Raw genomic sequence first — 18,341 nt, forward strand, 5'->3', positions numbered from 1 at the left:
ATGTGCATGTTTGGAAATAGCCTTTGGCCATCATTGAATGAGTCAAAAGGAATAAATTTTTATTGCAGTGAGGACTGCCCTCCTCCACAAAGCATGAGGGATAACTTTTCATGACAACTGGTCAACTTTTCGTGACAACAGAATTATCATATGTGACCATAAAAGAGGTCACAAAATTGAGATCTTGCCTGTCCCTATTGCATGCTTTTCTTTCTGTTGGCAGAGGTACCTATAATTCTATTGAAAACAGAAATGGTCCAATTTTGCCCATGATTGGGGTCCTAGCACACACAAAGGACAAGGTCATAGTGCTGACATACATTTTCTTCTTCAGTATGACTCTCCAGGGAACAAAGAAAGATGGATTTGTATTGACCTAACTTTCACCTGAAATATCTCACCTCAGTGTTGCTCTCAAATGTGGGTGCCATCTTGTCCATGGCTCTGTCGAGGATGTGCAGGAGCCCGTTGGAAGCAACTATGTTCCCTTGTATAATTTTTGCCTTCTTTTTGCCTCCATAGAGTTGAAGCTTTATTTGATTGTCCTAAAACACCAAGAAAAAATAAAATTAATGTGGTATCCTTGAAGGAGTACTGAATTAGAAGTCTTGAGTCCTTGTGTCCTGCCATTTATTGGTTATATGAGCTTGATAAGTCACTTAACCCAAAATGGGAAAGATGGCATTTGCTTGCTTGACTCGACTAGTCTTTTGTTAGGATCAGATGAGATAATGTGTGAAATCAGTGATAACTACCAGTGATTGCTAAATGTGAAGAAAGAATCATAAGTCTCTTCCAATAGACCACAAGGTCAAAAAGGGGAAAACAATTTATTGTAAATTTAACACCTACTTTAGTGTGTTGTACAGACAAACCACACAATAAAATTTTTTTTGCTGCATAAATGACTAAAGCTAATTCCTTCTTTTATGTGGCTCTTCAAAAAGCTATAGACGATACATATGAGTGAATAAATGAAGGAATGAATGAGTGAATGAATTAATGAGTGAAAGAATGTTCTTATGAGAAAAGAAGTGAAATTTTCATCCATTTATCTAGGTATCCATGCATCCATGCATCCATGCATCCATCCATCCATCCATCTATCCTCACACACATAGTACAACACACTACTTAATGATTCAGGCCTTGGAGTCTGAATTCATTTAAATCCCGGCTCTGGCCCTTACTTATGACCTCTCAGTTTTTCCACTTGAAAAATCTCCTTTACGGGGTTGTTGCAAATCTTATATAACATAAATAAAGGTTCACCTCAGTACTTTGTATAGAGTAAGTGCTCAAAAATCTATCAGCTATTGATAGTTGGTGAAATGCAACAATATAGGCCATAACTCACACATGCACATTCTGTCTATTAATCATGCACCCTCCTGCTCAGCAAAGTCACAGAAAGAGTTATTTGTGAGAAGAGGGGAGGGTGGTTTTACTCAAACAGCAGAACAGACCTAACAGCATTAGGAGAGATGGAATACTAGGTTTGCAGAGGATAGATAAACTCCAGCAACCTAAAGCAAACATAATCTGTTTCCTTTTGTAAAAGGGACATTGGTCTGGCTTTGTGCCTGTACCTCCAGGAAACAGGTTTACTGTAAAGCTTCTCCTTCCTTCTGGCACCTGAATGATGTTCCCTTGAAAATGAATTCAGACCAGAGCACAATCCCACACTTTGTAACCCTTTTCCCACAACAGTCCCCTCCTGCTTGATCCTTCCTGGTGTTGCTCTCTGCTTCTTCCCTCACAGGAAAGTGCTTTGACAAACAAGCGGTAAGGAAAGTTCTTCATAAACCACAAGCTCACCACAGACAGACAGGCTGTGGGCAGTGGCTCAGCAGAGGCTTTTGTTCTGGGAGTGAAAATCAGAGAGTCCCTTACCTTATCACCACTGAAGATTTCTCCCGACTTTCCAGTCAAGGTATAGAAAGTGTCTGTGTTATTCATACACTCAGTGTTCATCTGCCCAGCAATTACATGGAGTTTCACAAAGTACTGGGCCGCCTCCTTATCCATCAAGAGCTCTTTTACCTGAGGAAAGAGAGCTATTTCTTTCAGTCTTCACTGTTGTTTGCAGGAGAAAATGAGGTTGTTAGGCATGCATAGGCTAATCAAAGACATGAATGCCAGGGCTCCCTAACTTGGGCTTGGGCTCTTTCAAATATAGGTGACTTTGCAGGGAGTACGATATGGAGAATGGGAGGCAGTGCTCAGTGTCCCCTCAAACCACCAGGGGTGAGGAAGGCCCAGGCACCCAGGAATCATCTTGAGCCCAGGGAGCGGATGGAATTGAAACACAAAATCGCACGAAAAAAGTGCAGACTAGACCCATGGAGCTTTTGAACAGTAAGATTAGGGTTTTTGAAATCCATCGGACCAAGTCTGTGTTTTGTCAATATTATATATCATCAGCAATCAATCGACAGATACTTTTTATTAACTGTGTAAATAAAATGTGTATGTTAAACAAGGGACCACATGCAAAGTGCTTAATGCAGAGACATTCAATATGTGTGAGTTCTCCTTCCCAGAAGGAGGGATGTGAGGGTACTTCTGAGGTTAAGTTGTTCATTCGTCTCAGACTGTCCGATGGTGGTGAGGCATTCTGGAACTTCCGGTGTTGTTATTCCATGCAGCAAAAATTATGATCACAAAACATCTTGGATGAAGATAAACCAGTTGTATACAAATCAATATGTCCATTATCTCTATTAATCTGAATGTAACAATTTCATTGGCACCATCATGATAGGACACCGCCACCAGGCACTATGAGCTTCATTCTCACTGCATGACGTCACCTCGGACAACAGCCATTCGCATGGAAGACTACAGTTTCCTCTGTTTCCTCTGCCACTGTTATTTACGATGATTTTAAAGAAACAAATATGTAGCTAATACATTCGGTTAATTCTTCTTGCAGGAAGTAAGCAGTTTTGCATTATGCAAATCCTATTCTTCACATGACTATAGTTAAGATCCCTTAGTCATTGCCTTGAAGGAGTCATGATTGGAAGGGGGCATCCATGGGCCCTCTAGGAGCCATGATGGTCTTGCTGGATATACAAGTACATTCACTTTGTGACAATTCATTGAGTTGTGCATTTACAATCTGTATTCTTTCTGTAAATAGTTCCCCATTTCACGCTCTCAAAATCATCATTTTTATCATCAGTATGTTTCATTTTAATAGAGGTTTCCCACTTTATTGTAAATACTTACACTGAATCCTCTTAGTCCCTTGTCTGTGGGCAAGAGCACAGTGAATGGTCCAAGGTTACTTAGTGGCCAGGCATAGGCTTTGTCTTAGAATAGAAATACATAAAGAAAGAAAACACCAAATCAATCAGTGGCACATGAAGAGTAAAATCAAGCAATGGCCCTTGAGGTCCATTTAGGCCCTTTGAATCAGGAGCTTCTCTGTTCTCACTGGTGAGAGTAGCCCTTGGAAAACTGGGCAGCTCTCTAAGAAAGCAAGGCATCATGATGCCGTGGTCCCCAGTGCTTCTACATAATTGTGTGGTATGCCCTGCAGCCATAGCCTTGGCTTCAAGGAGACCCTGGGATGAGACCTTCTATGAGGGTCATGTGACAAAATCCTCAGCCAATCTCAGCAGGCCACTGTCCCTGTGCCTGACTTTCTGAGCTATTGCCATCCCAGTGAACGAAGACACAGCCCTGTTCCATCCAAGGCCAGCTCAGAAGAGCCTCATGCTTGGCTTAATATTCTGCTGTTACCATCTTGAAATGTTTAATCATTTTTGAACAAAAAGATCTTGTCATTCCACATGGTGTCCTATAAGTTATGTAGCTGCTCCTGTTTCTATCCGCCTGGAGAAGCTGGGACAGCAGGGTGGGCTGCGGGCTTTCACACAGCAGGCAAGGGAAACCAGAACTACATAAATGGGTAGAAGGTCAATGGGACTTTGTCCAGGGAAATGTTCAAGAGCACAGTCCGCAAAGAACACTCTGTCACCCTGTCTGCTGTCACTGGATACTCTGAGTTCTTAGAGGGAGGTTGTAACAAGCCTGAGGCGTGCCGCAAATGCTTGTTGCCTGTATGATGCCTTGGAAAGAAAGGGCATTTGTGCAGGATGTATGTTAAGATTTATGCAGCCAACGTGGCCTTGACCCATTCTCTATTTGTGCTCTTTCTGGGAAATCATTTTTTGGTGATTGGAAAATTCTAGATATTGCTATTTTAAAACTTCTGTTGATTGGTCAAGTCTGTGCCTTATTTTGTGTTGATTGGCCAAATTTGTGTTTTATTGAAAGACTTGTCCAGTGTTGCCATCAGTTGTAATATTTCATTCTCAAGGGGGTGACGGGTAATGACCCTTGGAGGGCATTTGGAAATGATGAGGGCATTTTAGATTGTCACCCTGCCTGTGGGGCTGGGAGAGGACGTGCCAGTACAGACAATTAGTTGTTGGGGGTGAGGGGAGGGCAAAAATGCTAAATACCCAGCAATGTGTGAGATGATCACACCAACCAAAACTATTCTCAAAATTCAAATGGCTCCCATTGCCAAAAAATGGATACAGCCTCAGGCTTTAGTCACTCTCTATTCCCAGTATTATCTGCCAACCTTGCTTCACACCTGGAGAACCCAAAAGGTCAAGGAAAAGAGGAGAGTCCTCTGTCCTCACATCTGCCTCATCTCATTGTTTTTGCGGACCAGTTAATCTATAGTGACCCCAGGACCCTGTCCTCAGCATTCTGCCTACTAACTGCTGCATAACAGGATCTCTTAGCACTAACTCCTTGTCTCCTTGAAAAAGCTGCCTGCCCTTTCTCTTTCCCCTGAAAGATGCCTCTCTAGGAGGGCCAATTCCAATAGATACACCTTGCCTCTCCTGCCCACCCCTTTCTGAATGATTGTGTCTCGGTGATATCTTGCCTGAAAGAAGGTTGCCCTTTACGTGGAAATCTGTACCCATAGCTGCGTACCCAGGAGCGAGATGAAAGAGGTCAGCCTTCCTTGCCATTTTCCTCTGGGTTCAGTGTTTAATTCTCTGAGTCGCTCCATGATGTTTCCATAACATGTTGAGCCGTCACCCACATAACCTTTCTGGCAAGTGCATCTATAGGGAGGGTGAAAACACACTCTCAGGGTCTTAGAGTATTGAGATCCTACAGTCCAACTCCCTCATTTTGCAGATGGGGAAAATGGAGCCCAGAAGAAGAGGGTCAAGACCAGGAGAGGAGAGGCATAAATAGAGGTGAAAATTCCTGTGGCAATACCTGACAGATAGTAGGTCCATGAGAAATGGATATTTAAGAAATTTTGCATATCTATAAACACTGGGTATTCTTGTACATTCTCTGTCTCAGTATTTTTCAAAGTACAGTCAAGAGACTATGTACACCAGGGGCGCCTGGGTGGCTCAGTCAGTTGAAGGTCTGACTTCAGCTCAGGTCATGATCTCATGGCTTGTGGGTTCGAGCCCCATGTCGGGCTCTGAGCTGACAGTGCAGAGCCTGGAGCCTGCTTTGGATTCTCTGTCTCCTTCTCTCTCTGCCCCTCCCCTGCTCATAGTCTCTCTCTCTCAAAATAAATTAAAAAAACATTAAAAAAATCTAAAAAAGAGACTACGTACATCAGCATCACTTGTAGTGCTTATTGTAAATGCAGATTCTAGGGCCCCACTACAGAACCACTGAGTCAGAAAAAGCTACTGAAGCTAGCCTCAAGTAAAGATTTAGAGCTATTGATCTGTTTAGTAGACTCTTCCCCTTACCCTGTCTTCCTAGTTGAGACATCTGCTCAAATGACCCTTCCTTACTGGAAACTTCTGCTATTGCCCACCTCTCTCCACACTCCCCACAGTAGACCAGGACTCCCCTTAGTGTGTGCTCTCACAGTGCCATATAGCTCTTCTCTGTAGCAGCAATCCCAGCTGTAATTTTACCCTAACCTGTGTGGTTATTTGATTCATATCTGCTTCTGCATCTAAATTGAGAACAGGGAAAAGGCAAGGGTTGTCTGCATATTTATGCCCCATTTTAACATCAGGGTCTAGTGCAGCATTTGGTTCAGAGTAGGTACATAATTAACAGTTGAACAATAAGTAGCGATTGAATTCCAATAAATATATAAACAACGAAGTTTGCAGAAATTGTATACAATAGTTTCATAAAAGATGAATATAGTTAAGGACGAAGTTTAAAGGCACACTGGCAGTATTGTGCTAGTAAATATTTAAGCCAGCTCTCAGCGGGAATTGGGGCAGGGCCCCTGCTTTTCAGGATTTGCCAATTTCCATGGGTCCTACTCACCATGGCCAGTCTCAATCTACCAGTGTGATGTCAAACAGCTTGCAAAATCCTGAAAATTCAACCATCCGCTTTCATGACTCAGTAAACCCTGGCTCTGGCACACCCCTGCTACCTAGCAAAGATTAGTTGACAGCTGGCTAAATCTGGCAAGGTGCTTAGGAAGGCAACGTTCAACAGGATCCTGGGATAAGTGAAGAACCAAACACAAGGTTGGGGAGCGGCACTGCAGAGATGAGAGATGCAGGCAGGCTGCGGTCGTCCATACCACAGACATGACTCATGAAGAGGAGAGGCTTCCAAAAGACAGTTAGACACTTAAGTCCACTTGTGTTTCCAAATATGGTCCCATGGCAAATAGGCATATTTTCAACAGGTTTGTGGAACAAACATTTCAGAGTTTTATTATCCCTGTTTGGATTGCTGTGGTGACTTCCTAACTGGTCTTTTTGTTCTTAATTTCCCTCTGCTCAAATCAACCAACGTTTTGACTGGTCTCTCCAAAAGGGAAATCTGGAAAACCTTCATGCTTAAAACTCTCATGGACTCCATTTATCTAGAGAAGAAGGTCTAAGTGCTTAGCATGGTATGCAAGACCCCAAAGGAGGAGCTTGCTTATGCCTCCTCCCTGTTGCGCATTGCAAATTGGCTTCTTTTAAAGACTGTGATGTCCTTCTCAGGCCATGTGCCTTGCTAAGAATACTCTCCCAGCCTCACCTCGTGGCTCAGGTGTGACCTGCTCTGAGGAGTCTTGCCTGGCCTCCTGACTCTCCCTGACAGGAGCAGTCTGTTGGTTCCTCCTGTATCACAACACTCCCCACCAAAATGAGCTCCTGAGATATTGTTTCCTCTGCTGGATGGGAAGCTCTCCTGGAATCTGCATCCCACTCATTCCTCATTATATTCTTAGCACTTGGGACAATGCCTAATTGTTGTACTGATAATTTACCAAGTACCTACTTAATCCTAGGAACCTTCCTGGGAAGGAGGACTACAAAGATGATAACAACAGATATCTTGTCCTTTTAGCATCTCAGTGCTGAAGATGGGTCTGAAAACAATTTTTAGCAACATGATAAAGCCACTTAACCTCTTAGAGCATCAGCCTTCTCGTATATGAAATGGGTTTACTAATCCTTTAGAATTGTTGATGGAAGAGAAGATGCATGAAGAACAGCTAACACAGTGACAGACACATAGGAAAAGCCCAGTACTTGATAGATGATGATGATGATGATGATGATGATGATGGTGGTGGTGATCATGATGGCGATGATGGTGATAGAGATGGTGTCAATAACACCACCAGTCCTGTTAGGGAGCCAGGGATATAACAGGATAAATCCATAAACACACAGCTTACATTCTGGAGAAATGCAACCATAGAAGACTGAATAGGATGCTATGGGGCATGAAGGAGCAAGTAACTAATTGTGCCTGGAGAAATATGGGACAGGTTCTAGGAGAAAGAAGCACTTAAGATAATTCTAGAATACATCTGAGTTTCCTGGCTGCATGAAAGATTGGTAGATATTTACTGACTGAGCCTTTGGGATTTTTACAGAGCAGTGATTTTGATGCTCCCCCCAACTCCTGGCCCCAACCCTGGGGACATTTGGGAATGTCTGCGGATATTTTGAGTTGTCACAACTAGGTGAAGGTGTTGCTGGCCTCTAGTGGGTAGAGGCCAGGGATGCTGCTAAACACCTTGCAACACACAGGACAGCCCCTACAACGAAGTGTTCTCCAGCCCTCAAATATCAATAGTGCTAAGCTTGAGGAGTCACTAAGGTTATAAGGAATCACTAAGGCAGATTCAACCATGAAACAATAGCCTACTTAATATAGTCAAATAAAAATTTCCTACTCAAGCATCCACTTCCTCTGTAGTACTGTGTTACAAGACCGTGAATTTGAGAAGTACATGAGGAGATTGGTAACTCTTAGGAGTGATACAATAGTCCTTGTTTGAAATATAAATTTCATTTGAAGGCAGCTGATAATAGCAAGACAATGAACTTTTATAAACTGCTAAGTATGTTTCTCTCTAAAAGTTCTCTAAGTTGTTATGAGGCCAATGGTCTGTTTTGTGTAAAGTGACTTGACTTGTCTTGCCTAAGGATGGCAGGAGAATCATATTTTAATGGTCACAGTGCTGAATGGAATGCATGAGATATAAATACTTTTTATTATTGTTTAAAATCTTGGTCCAGAGTCTGAGATTTCATGAGATGGTTTTCTGCCTTAAATGCTCTCAGTTGGCCATGGCACATTCACATTAGGGGCCTCTTTTGTACATTGCTTCTTTATTAGGAGTAAAGGTCTCTTGCTGTCTTACGACTCTAAAAACACCCATAAGACATTGGCATTTTATATGTTATGGGATGGAATTAATTACAAAGAGTGCTGGATGAGATTTAGTGAAATTATAGGGTGTCCCAAAAGGCTTCCTTTCTTCACTTCTTCATTTCATTTTTTCATTGATTCATTTGTTCCCCCAAACTGTCACTCATGTCATTGTTTTAATCGGTGATAAGAGTTGTTGCAATATAGGTGAATAAGACATGGATTCTCAAGGACCTTACATTCTAACTGGAATTGAGATCAGTAATACTAACAGCTAACATCTATTGATAGCTGCTTTTCCAGTTACCTTTATAGGGACTTTACTATGGTATCTTATTTAATACGACCATCCTCTGAGGTGGATTCTGTTACTAGCCCCATTTTAGATGAGGGAACAGAAGGACAGGGATGTTAAGTATCTCACTCAAGATCACACAGCCTGTAGGTGGCAGTGTTTTTGCACATCACTACTGTGCTCTGTACTTATCACGGTTCAGGGTGATCAATGTTAGAACAGAAGCATTCCAGGCTGCTCCGGGAGCCCAGGAGGAGCTGAGTGGACTGAGAGTCCAGGGGAGACATCCTAGATGTGGAGACAGTTGAGCTGAATAGTGAAGGATCAATACGTTAACTGACCCAGAGGAGGTGCAGAGGGAAACATGTCTAAGCAGGGGGAAAAGCATCTGCAAGTGTCTGAAGCTGGGGATATCCTGGCTTGTTTAAAGAGTAGCAGTCGGGGGGCACCTGGGTGGCTCAGTCAGTTAAGCATCCAACTTCTGCTCAGGTCGTAATCTGATGGCTTGAGTTCGAGCCCCGCATTAGGCTGTCTGCTGTCAGCACAGAGCCTGCTTTGATTTGGATCTTCTGTCCCTCTCTTTCTCTGCCCCTCCCCCACCTGCACTGTCTCTCTCAAAAATAAATAAACATCACAAAAGGCAACGGTAGTTGGGTGGGACTAGAGCCAAGGGGGTGTTCATGGAAGTGGTGGAAACAATGTACCTTCCATAAACAATCACCCTTTGGCCATACCCTGGGGAGAATGCTACCCGGAAGAGCTCGCGCAGGTCCCAGAGGCTGGTTTGGAGGCATTTAGGCAGAGAATTATGGGGTTCTGGATACCCGAGCATGGTCTAAAATGGGGGGGGGCTCAGGCTCTGGGAGAGCAGGTCCCCATCGTCCTTGAGACCCCTTGGCCTGGTGTAGCTGGCGGATGACCAGAACAGAGCCCTCTGAAATGTAGTGCCCAGGGCAGGGCAGGGAGATATTTGTTCTTCTTAGTAATAATCAACATGGAGCTTAAACTTTAAAAGGATGCTTATATGCATCAACTCCGCTCTTTCCGGGGAGATATTCTTGTTCTCTAGTGGACTTGTCAAGGGAAGAAACTGTAGTTCAGAAAAGCTACATGGCCTGTCCAAGGTCATTCCAGTGGTGAATGAGAGAGCCCATGTTTGAGAGCCATTCTTCTTTATTGGGTGGACTTCTGTGACTAACACAGTAGGCTTTTGAATATTCTGCACAAACTCTGTGTCATACTGGGAGGGAGGCATAAACAAAATGAATCTTTGTCCATGGGAAACTAAATTGCCTGGACTGAATTAGTGACGGCCCCTTATTTTATCAATGTAACATCTCCAGCCTTTAACTCAGTCCTCTTTCCAGCCTTTCCAGACAGTCCAGTTTTTGGTGGAGGGGGCGATCAAGGAGGTTTGTGAGTGACACACTTACTCCTAAAATTCATGCACAGCCCCAGTGACATGATAAACACAAGCTTTAGTGCCGCTTACATTATTCTGATGTTCCTTCCTGTTCCATTTTTTATTTTATCTTCTCAAACACAAAGGAGAGAAAGCATTGAAAGTATTGTCCTCAGCCTTGCTGAGATGGTGGTAAAAGGTGTGTACAAGGCACACACATAAGTGTTGGGTGCACATGTGTCTACATGCATGACTGGCATGTTGCTGTGTGTGGAGTGATTTCTACATGCCATGTTCTGCTCAGAGATTGATGAATATATTCTCATTTAATCCTGCTCACAGGCTTGGTAGGAGGTACAATTCTCCTCCTTTTATGACAGAGGAAACATAATTCAGAGAGGTTAAGGCAAATGGCAGAGCTGGGACTTGAACCCAAGTGTTCTGATATCCGGGCTCTCTTGACTTTACCCATAGGGAGTACAGACTTATCTGTCCAGATAAAACGTGACAATCGTAAAACTTATTTGGGCAGATCCACACATTTGAGATCCAACTATAAAAAAAATAAGCCTCGGGGCACCCGGGTGGCTCAGTCGGTTAAGCGCCCGACTTCGGCTCAGGTCGTGATCTCATGGTTCGTGGGTTCGAGCCCCGCGTCCGGCTCTGTGCTGACAGCCAGCTCAGAGCCTGGAGGCTGTTTCCAATTCTGTGTCTTCCCCTCCCTCTGGCCCTCCCCTGTTCACGCTGTCTCTATCTCAGGAATAAATAAAAAACATTTTTAAAAAAATAAGCCTCAAAGAAGACAGAAAGGGGCTCTGGAAGCACGGAAACTGCTTAGTAATTATGTGGTTCGGGGTCTACTATGGTTTTGAGCTCACAGTGACAGTGTGTGCTTCTCCAATGATGATAACAATGAGAACAGAAGGTAGAAGCCTCAGCCTGGGAGTCAAAAGACTGGGATTATAGCCTCAGCTCACCCACTAATAAAAACATAATACAGCTGTATAGTAGTTTCTAGAACATTCTTTTACATAATGTTAACAACACTGTGAAGTTGACATTGCTGTGCTCATTTTATACACGGAGAAACAAAGACCAGAGAGATGATGCCACTTTCCCAAGTTCATCCCCCTGGAAGATACCAGTGCTGAGACTCAAAGCCAGCTCTTTTCTTTCCAAATAGCATCTTCTTAACACCATGCAAACCACCTTTGCCTCAGGAATTTTTACACAAAAATGTTTACTCTCAGTAAGTCCCTTCTTGTAAAACCTGGAGTCCAGGAAACACCCTCGTGTTTATTCACCTTTCCCTGTCTTGTTTGGCACCACTAGCAAGCAGTATTTCATGAGTGAGGAAACAGGCATATACATTAGAGGTCAAATGCCTGTCATCACAGCAGATGTTTGTTTTCCCAGCAACGGTGGTTTCCTTCTCCCACACTCTGACCACTTACTACCGAGTTACCTGGCCGGGTCAATATTTCAGCATGTTCTGATAGCCATTATAAAGGAAACAATTGTTGAATGATTCAGTGAGTAAAGAAAGGTTTATTGAGCACCTACTATGCTTCTTGCATCGTGCTCTGTGGGGGTGAGGGTGGATACTAGACTAAGACACATTTCCTGCCCTTCAAGGAACACACAGCATTGACTGGCCAGCACTTGGGAAGATGATGGTAGAACTGAGCAGACTTACTTGGATTGGCCTGGTGCGATGGTAGTGCAGTTAGCATTCCTATGACAGGGGTTATTGAGGGTACAGACATCGATCACACTGCACCCCACTCCGGACACATAATTGTGGTAATGTTCCTTACACTCACAGTGAGACTTCAGAAGACAGGGAGAGAAAAACAGAGGGCTCTTGTTAGTCACAGAAGCTGACAACCTTCTTCAGCCCATCTGTATTCTGCCATAAAAACTAACCTGGGCAGGTCCAAAGCATGGGCTTAAAAATGTGTCAAAGTATTCAGAATTGGGGATCATGTTTACATACCTCACCTGTTGGGATACATGTAATTACACCTTGTTTGTAAAGTTTACCTTTTCGATTTCCTTATTTCCTAACCCTGGGCCTTTCTGGCTCTATAATTCCTGGTTTTAGATTGTCTACAGGCGAGTAAAGACTGAAGTTCGGATGGGAGATATTATTGCTTTAGAAGAGTGATTTTCAGTCGGGAGTCTCAACCTAAGGTATATTGGGCAAGTCTGGAGATATTTTGGTTGTCACAAGAGGAGAGGGGGCAGTGTCACTGGAGGCCAGGGATGCGTCTAAACATCTTACTATGCACAGGACAGCCCCGCCCCCCAAAGAATCCAAAGTGCTAATAACGCCAAAATTGAGGAACCCTGCTCTGGAATAATGGAAATAATGAATGCTCTGTTTCTGTGTGGACATGGAGGGGGGTTTCTAAGACCTGAAAATCTGCCTTGGGACCCAGTTTTTGGAGACAAAGTTTATTTTTAATCCCACTCCCAAGATCCTGGGACTTTGGCTCAGAGTGTAATGCGACTTTTCCCATAAGGGCCCTCATTTTGAGGATGGAGGATGGGCTCCTTGAATTTCTTTACAAATCTGTCTCAGGCATTGATAGCAGAAATGGCATGTGATATACATTTTTTTTTCCCCTGGAAGATGAAGTTGGGTGTGTTCTCTGCAGGAACCTCCAGGAGCATTGCCATGAGGTGATTGGATTGCTAGGGACCCATGACTCTCTTTGGGTCAGACGCTGAAGCCTTTCTTCCTACCAGGGCAGCAGTATCCTTCAGTATGGATAGATTTCCTCCACTAAACTTAATGTGCAGTTATGGACTCAGGGGGCACCCACTAAATAGTTGATAGATGGACAAGGTATTAGTGAAAAGGCTCTTTCAACAGGACTCTTCAGCAAAGATCTCTGGACCTGGCTGGTTTCTAGCAGTCAAGGTCATAATGTGATTTAGAGGGGCAAGGTCTCACCCCACCACATCCTCAGTGCTCCCTACTATCTTTCAGTGTTTCCTGAAATTTTGTCAGTGTGCATCTCTTTGGGGCACAGTATTTTGGTTCTAATAGTCCTCTCTTGCCTCGAAAAGATAAGAGAGAGAACGGAGGATTGCAGGTGAAAGTCAATGACATATTCATTCACGACTTGGTTAACAGTTAATTTGTTAATCTAATTTGAGTTGTGTATGTATTTTGTCTACCACTGTCTAGGACTGGACATAAGGGAGCATAGACAGGTAAATTCTCACTGGGGAGCTTGGAAAGTGTGACTTCAGAGGATAAACCAGAGAGGGGACACACTGAGGTTAGTCCTGAGCACATGGAGGTCTGCCTGGAGAGGAAGCCCAAACTGAGCATCAAAATGGCGAACTGGGCAAACCTGGCAGACAAAGGATACCTATGGCACAGTTTTACTTTTGGTGGGCTGTCCGACTTCTAGACACCCCAGTTCCATGCGTCATGCACTCACCTGTCCAGGCCCATCATATATGCACACTGTAGACTTTGTAGGACAGCTTCCATAGTTAGTCTGGCAGGGGTCTACTGGTAAGCACACTTGGCCATCCCCATGGTAGCCTTCGTGGCACGTGCAATTGTGCTGATTTGGTCCCAGGTACGTACAAAGAGCGTGAGGATGGCATATTTCTTTTAAACATGGATTGATGGCTTGAGATGCAATGACAGGATAAGAGCTCATCAAAGTTGCATAGGCAATTCGATAGTTTTAAGAGAGAGAGTGAGGAACAGTTCATCTTACCCCACCTGATGCCTCCCACCTGTTGAACAGATTTATATATGATTGTCAGAGATTATAACTACAAATATTGCATTGATATATGTATCTGTATTTTATCCTAATGTTGATATGGTTGATATAAAACTCTGTGTAAGAACTTATTTATGTGCTTCAATAATAGAAGGAGAAATTGCCACTTATTGAAAAGCTACCACAGATGAACATTTGTTCAGCACTTGTTATATATTTCATTTAACTTAACACAGAGAGAAACAGAAGTGTCATTGTGTTAATATTAGAGAGGTTGTGGAGTTTTGTTTTTTTCTGTTGAGTAACCTGAACATCTCAATGAATGATTAGCAGGATCTGAATCTTACTCACGTTCACAGTATTGGCCATCACCTTGGTAATTGGGAAGACACTTGCATACTAGTTTTGTTTCATCTTGGCTGGAAGGCGAGCATCTGGAATTTTCTGGGCAGAGCAAGTCTGCACACTCAGGGATGGCTGCAAAGGAAGGTTGTTGAGGTACCTGCGTTAGTAGAATAACTGATTCTGAAAAACTCAACCAATGTATTGTTCTTTGTGATTACAAAGAGCAATTAATAAAGACTAACTGCAACCATTCAAAAAATCCCAGAATGTAGAAAGTAAAAATTAACTCTTTTCTTACTCTCATTCTTCCATTTCACTCCCAAAGTAAACAATATCAACAGCCCATGTACTACATTCACTTGTAAATTTATTTAGTTGATTTTTTCAACAAAATGGAATCCTGTGAAGATATTTAGCAACTTAATTTTTAATTTAACAATATATTATGGAGGTATTTAAGGATCTACTTTAATCTCTAGTAACTGTGGAATACTTCATGATATACGGGGCACAAATGGTTGTCAAAAACTATAAAGAATCTGACATATTATCCAATGTGCAAAGCTAAGAAATTGAGCTCATACAGTTCCATGGATGCTAGTAGAAGTTATGATATTCCTGGGTTAGAGATGAAGGACAGTTTACTCCTCACATCAAGAGTGGTAGCCAAAGTGTTGGCATTTTTGCATTAGTTCTTCCAAGCTCTGAGTCCTCTGGGACAATGCAGAGAGGGGCATGAATTTCATTACAGGGGAGGAGTCCCAATCTTAGGAAACCTAAGTTTTGTTTTGTTTTTTAAATAATAAGCAATGTATAAGTTAGGGCCCAGGCAGGAGACAGAAACCACACAATTATTTGAACAGGGAATGTTTTAGTGTAAAGAATTATCAATGGAAAATTGGAATAATGGTGAATTGGTTCATGAGTGTTAAAAGGAATTCTAAAGAATGAAGGAATAGCAGATATATAAAGAGCAACCTCTTCCCTAAGGTTGAGATAAATACCCAAGGGAGAGCCCTCTTCTGTCCAGGACTGAGATCCAGATGTCACTGGAAAGGGTATATCTTGGTCACTAAATAGAGACGGTCCTGAGGTGCCTTAATGATGAGACTTGCTGGAAATCTTCCCTGTAGGGCTCCAGAGAAGGTCATCCACAAAGAGGTGCGAAGCTGCAGAGTTCACTTAGTGCCTGGGGAAGCTGCTTGCCACTGGGTTCGACCAGAACCAGAAACTAAGAAGATACCCCCTTGGAAGTGTAGTATACTTCTGCATGTGGCTGAGGCCAGAGCATCTCCAGATTGCCAACCCTGCAGAGACCTTGGTGTGCCCGGCATTGAGGAGAAGGCATACCAAACAGCAAGCATATCTCTGTGCTGTCTGGGGCCCCTGGCTCTACTACTGCTGCCTCAGTCAAGCACTAGACAAAGTATGCAGTGGTCAAACACTGGAGGAAGCTGGGCCCTGCAGGAATCTAGCACTGGATAAATCGTTTAGGGCTGAGCAGTGGAGAAAACCCATGTTCTTTAGGGGCTCTGGTGAGTGAGCTAAACCAGAAACAGGAGAAAGCTCTTCCTTCTTCAGTGTCCCTCTAAAACTCTCTATTGATAAGACCTCATGTCTTGCTAGCTGGCAAATGAGAAATATTTACAAGTTCCGCTTCATTATCAAAGAGCAGACAAAAAGGACAAATTTTGAGCTCAAAGGCAATCCCATTGATAACCAGAACAGGCAGTAAGCCTGCCTCTACTTCGTTCCCAAGAGAGATCCTACATCTTCCAAAGCATTTGTGATACAGAAATCCTTGGAAAGATATTGGAGCAAAGAGCAGTCAGTGTGCTGCACTCAAGAGGCATACAAATATGAGACACCCACTAGGATTGTCCCCAACAGTGGCTAGTTGAACGAAACATTCCTAGAGAATATTCCCCCAACTCTTTCCATAGAGGAGAATTTTTGCCAGGAAGTGGTTGCACTTTCAAGGATTACATTTTCAACCCCTCTTTGCATCTAGGTGGGGTCATGTGACTACTTTCTATCGATGGAATATTGAGAAGAATTTGTATGTATCATTCTGGACTCTGAGGTGCTACAGAATGGCAGATAGAAAGATGGCAAAATAGAAAGATCTGGAACCGTAATCACCATGTGGTGGGAAGCTGGTGTCAGTCAGGAACACCCACCCTGCACTGTACCTGAGTAGGAAACACACCTCTGCTGTGTTAAGCCAGGGGTTCCCTAAATTCTCAGGTCATGGTGTTTAGTATCTTAATTTTTTTCATGGTGATTCTGTCCAAAAGAAATACCTAGCAGTCTCGTTTATTAAGTTGTTAGAACCAAGGAATTCAGTAAGGGTGTCATGAGACCTTAGTAGTAGCCATTTGAAAAAGTAATGTGGTTAATATAAAGAGAAAGATTTTTATTTCATTCTTAAATACCCACATTTACTTGTGAATAGAATGTGTGAGCTTTAAAAAAATTCTTGTTTATTTATTTTGAGAGACAGAGAGCACATGCATGAGTGGTTCACATCCCATGACCCGTGAGGTCATGACCTGAGCCAAAATCAAGTGTCGGATGCTCAACCGACTGAACCACCCAGGTGCCCCTGGAATGTGTGAGCTTTTTGAACACTGCCCAACTTCTTAAACCTTGGAATCAGGTTGGAAACTATCACGCTTATTCCATTAGAAAGGATTGTTGCATGATACTTGCTTTTCACCTTAGCAACCACTGAAAACACAGCTTTATAAAGATATGATATTGTTGAAAGGGATGTAGTGCTACCTAATGTTGAAATTGTGAACTAACTCAAGCCAGCAATTTGTACAGTATTCTGCAGATGCATCACTGTCTCCCTCAAAAGTTTAAAATATCCCAGGGGTGCCTGGGTGGCTTGTTGGTTAAGCATTCAACTTCAGCTCAGGTCATGATCTCACAGTTTGTGAGTTTGAGCCCTGCATCAAACTCTGCGTTGACAGCTCAGAGCCTGGAGCCTGCTTTGGATTCTGTGTCTCCCTCTCTTTCTCTGCCCCTTCCCTGCTTGTGTTATTGCTCTGTCTCAGAAATAGATATTTTAAACTTTTAAAAAAATTTAAGCTTATTTATCTATAAAAATTAAAATAAGCTTAAAAAATTTTTTTAAAGTTAAAATATCTCCGTAACAGCCTTGTGAGTTTTATGTGGTAACTTGGGGTGCCTTGGTATAGTTTTGAAACGTTTGCATTAAGCCAGTGGATTTTTGTGTATGTCTCTTAAAGCAGCTAGCATTATCCTAACTGGTATAGGATATACCACAATTCACTCAACCATTTCCTACTGATGAACCTTCAAGTTGTTTCCAGAAAATACTATCATGAGTTTCTTTGTATATATATTTTTACCTACTGGTGCTTGTCACTCTCTTTTTCCAGGTAAATTCCTAGAACTGGGGCTATAGCAGCAAAATGTAAGCTTATTTTAAAATTTAATAAATAAATTTCCCTCAGGTTGTAGCAATTCATCTCTCTGTTGACAGTACTATGATTTTTCTCATACACACAGGTAGGTATTATCTATCTTTGCAATCTATGTAACATAGTGAGCAAAAAAAACCAAAACCAAACCAAAACCTCCAAACCTCTAAAATACCATTTCATTATTATTTTAAATTAACCTGTGATTCATTTGCATTTCTGCATGGGGTTAAGCACTTTTTCTGTGCTTGTTGGCTAGTTTTTATTTCTCTTCCTGTAGACTAGCTGCTTTTTGGAAAATTTTAAAATTGGGCCTGTGGATTTTATATTATTATAGAAACTTTTCTGCTATGTAGGTTGCAAATATTTTTTTTTAACGTTTTTTAAATTTATTTCTAGTAGAGAGAGAGAGAGAGAGACAGCATGAGCAGGGAAGGGTCAGAGAGAGAGGGAGACACAGA

At 42.5% G+C, this 18,341-nt stretch overlaps 1 protein-coding gene across 1 annotated transcript in view; it reads right to left on the reverse strand.

Moving 5' to 3' along the window:
• Positions 1-18,341, reverse strand: part of STAB2 (stabilin 2) — a 145,636-nt gene that overhangs the window by 105,356 nt on the left and 21,939 nt on the right. The window contains exons 6-12 of the mRNA XM_077778501.1: positions 14,435-14,560; positions 13,787-13,983; positions 12,028-12,161; positions 4,963-5,096; positions 3,235-3,317; positions 1,894-2,043; positions 402-545 (exon numbers count right to left, since the gene is read on the reverse strand). Coding sequence (XP_077634627.1) covers positions 402-545; positions 1,894-2,043; positions 3,235-3,317; positions 4,963-5,096; positions 12,028-12,161; positions 13,787-13,983; positions 14,435-14,560 — 968 coding nt within the window. The remainder of the gene's footprint in view (positions 1-401; positions 546-1,893; positions 2,044-3,234; positions 3,318-4,962; positions 5,097-12,027; positions 12,162-13,786; positions 13,984-14,434; positions 14,561-18,341) is intronic.

This window comes from Crocuta crocuta, unplaced genomic scaffold (genome assembly GCF_008692635.1).
Source record: "Crocuta crocuta isolate KB4526 unplaced genomic scaffold, BGI_CrCroc_1.0 scaffold705, whole genome shotgun sequence".
NCBI lineage: Eukaryota > Metazoa > Chordata > Mammalia > Carnivora > Hyaenidae > Crocuta > Crocuta crocuta.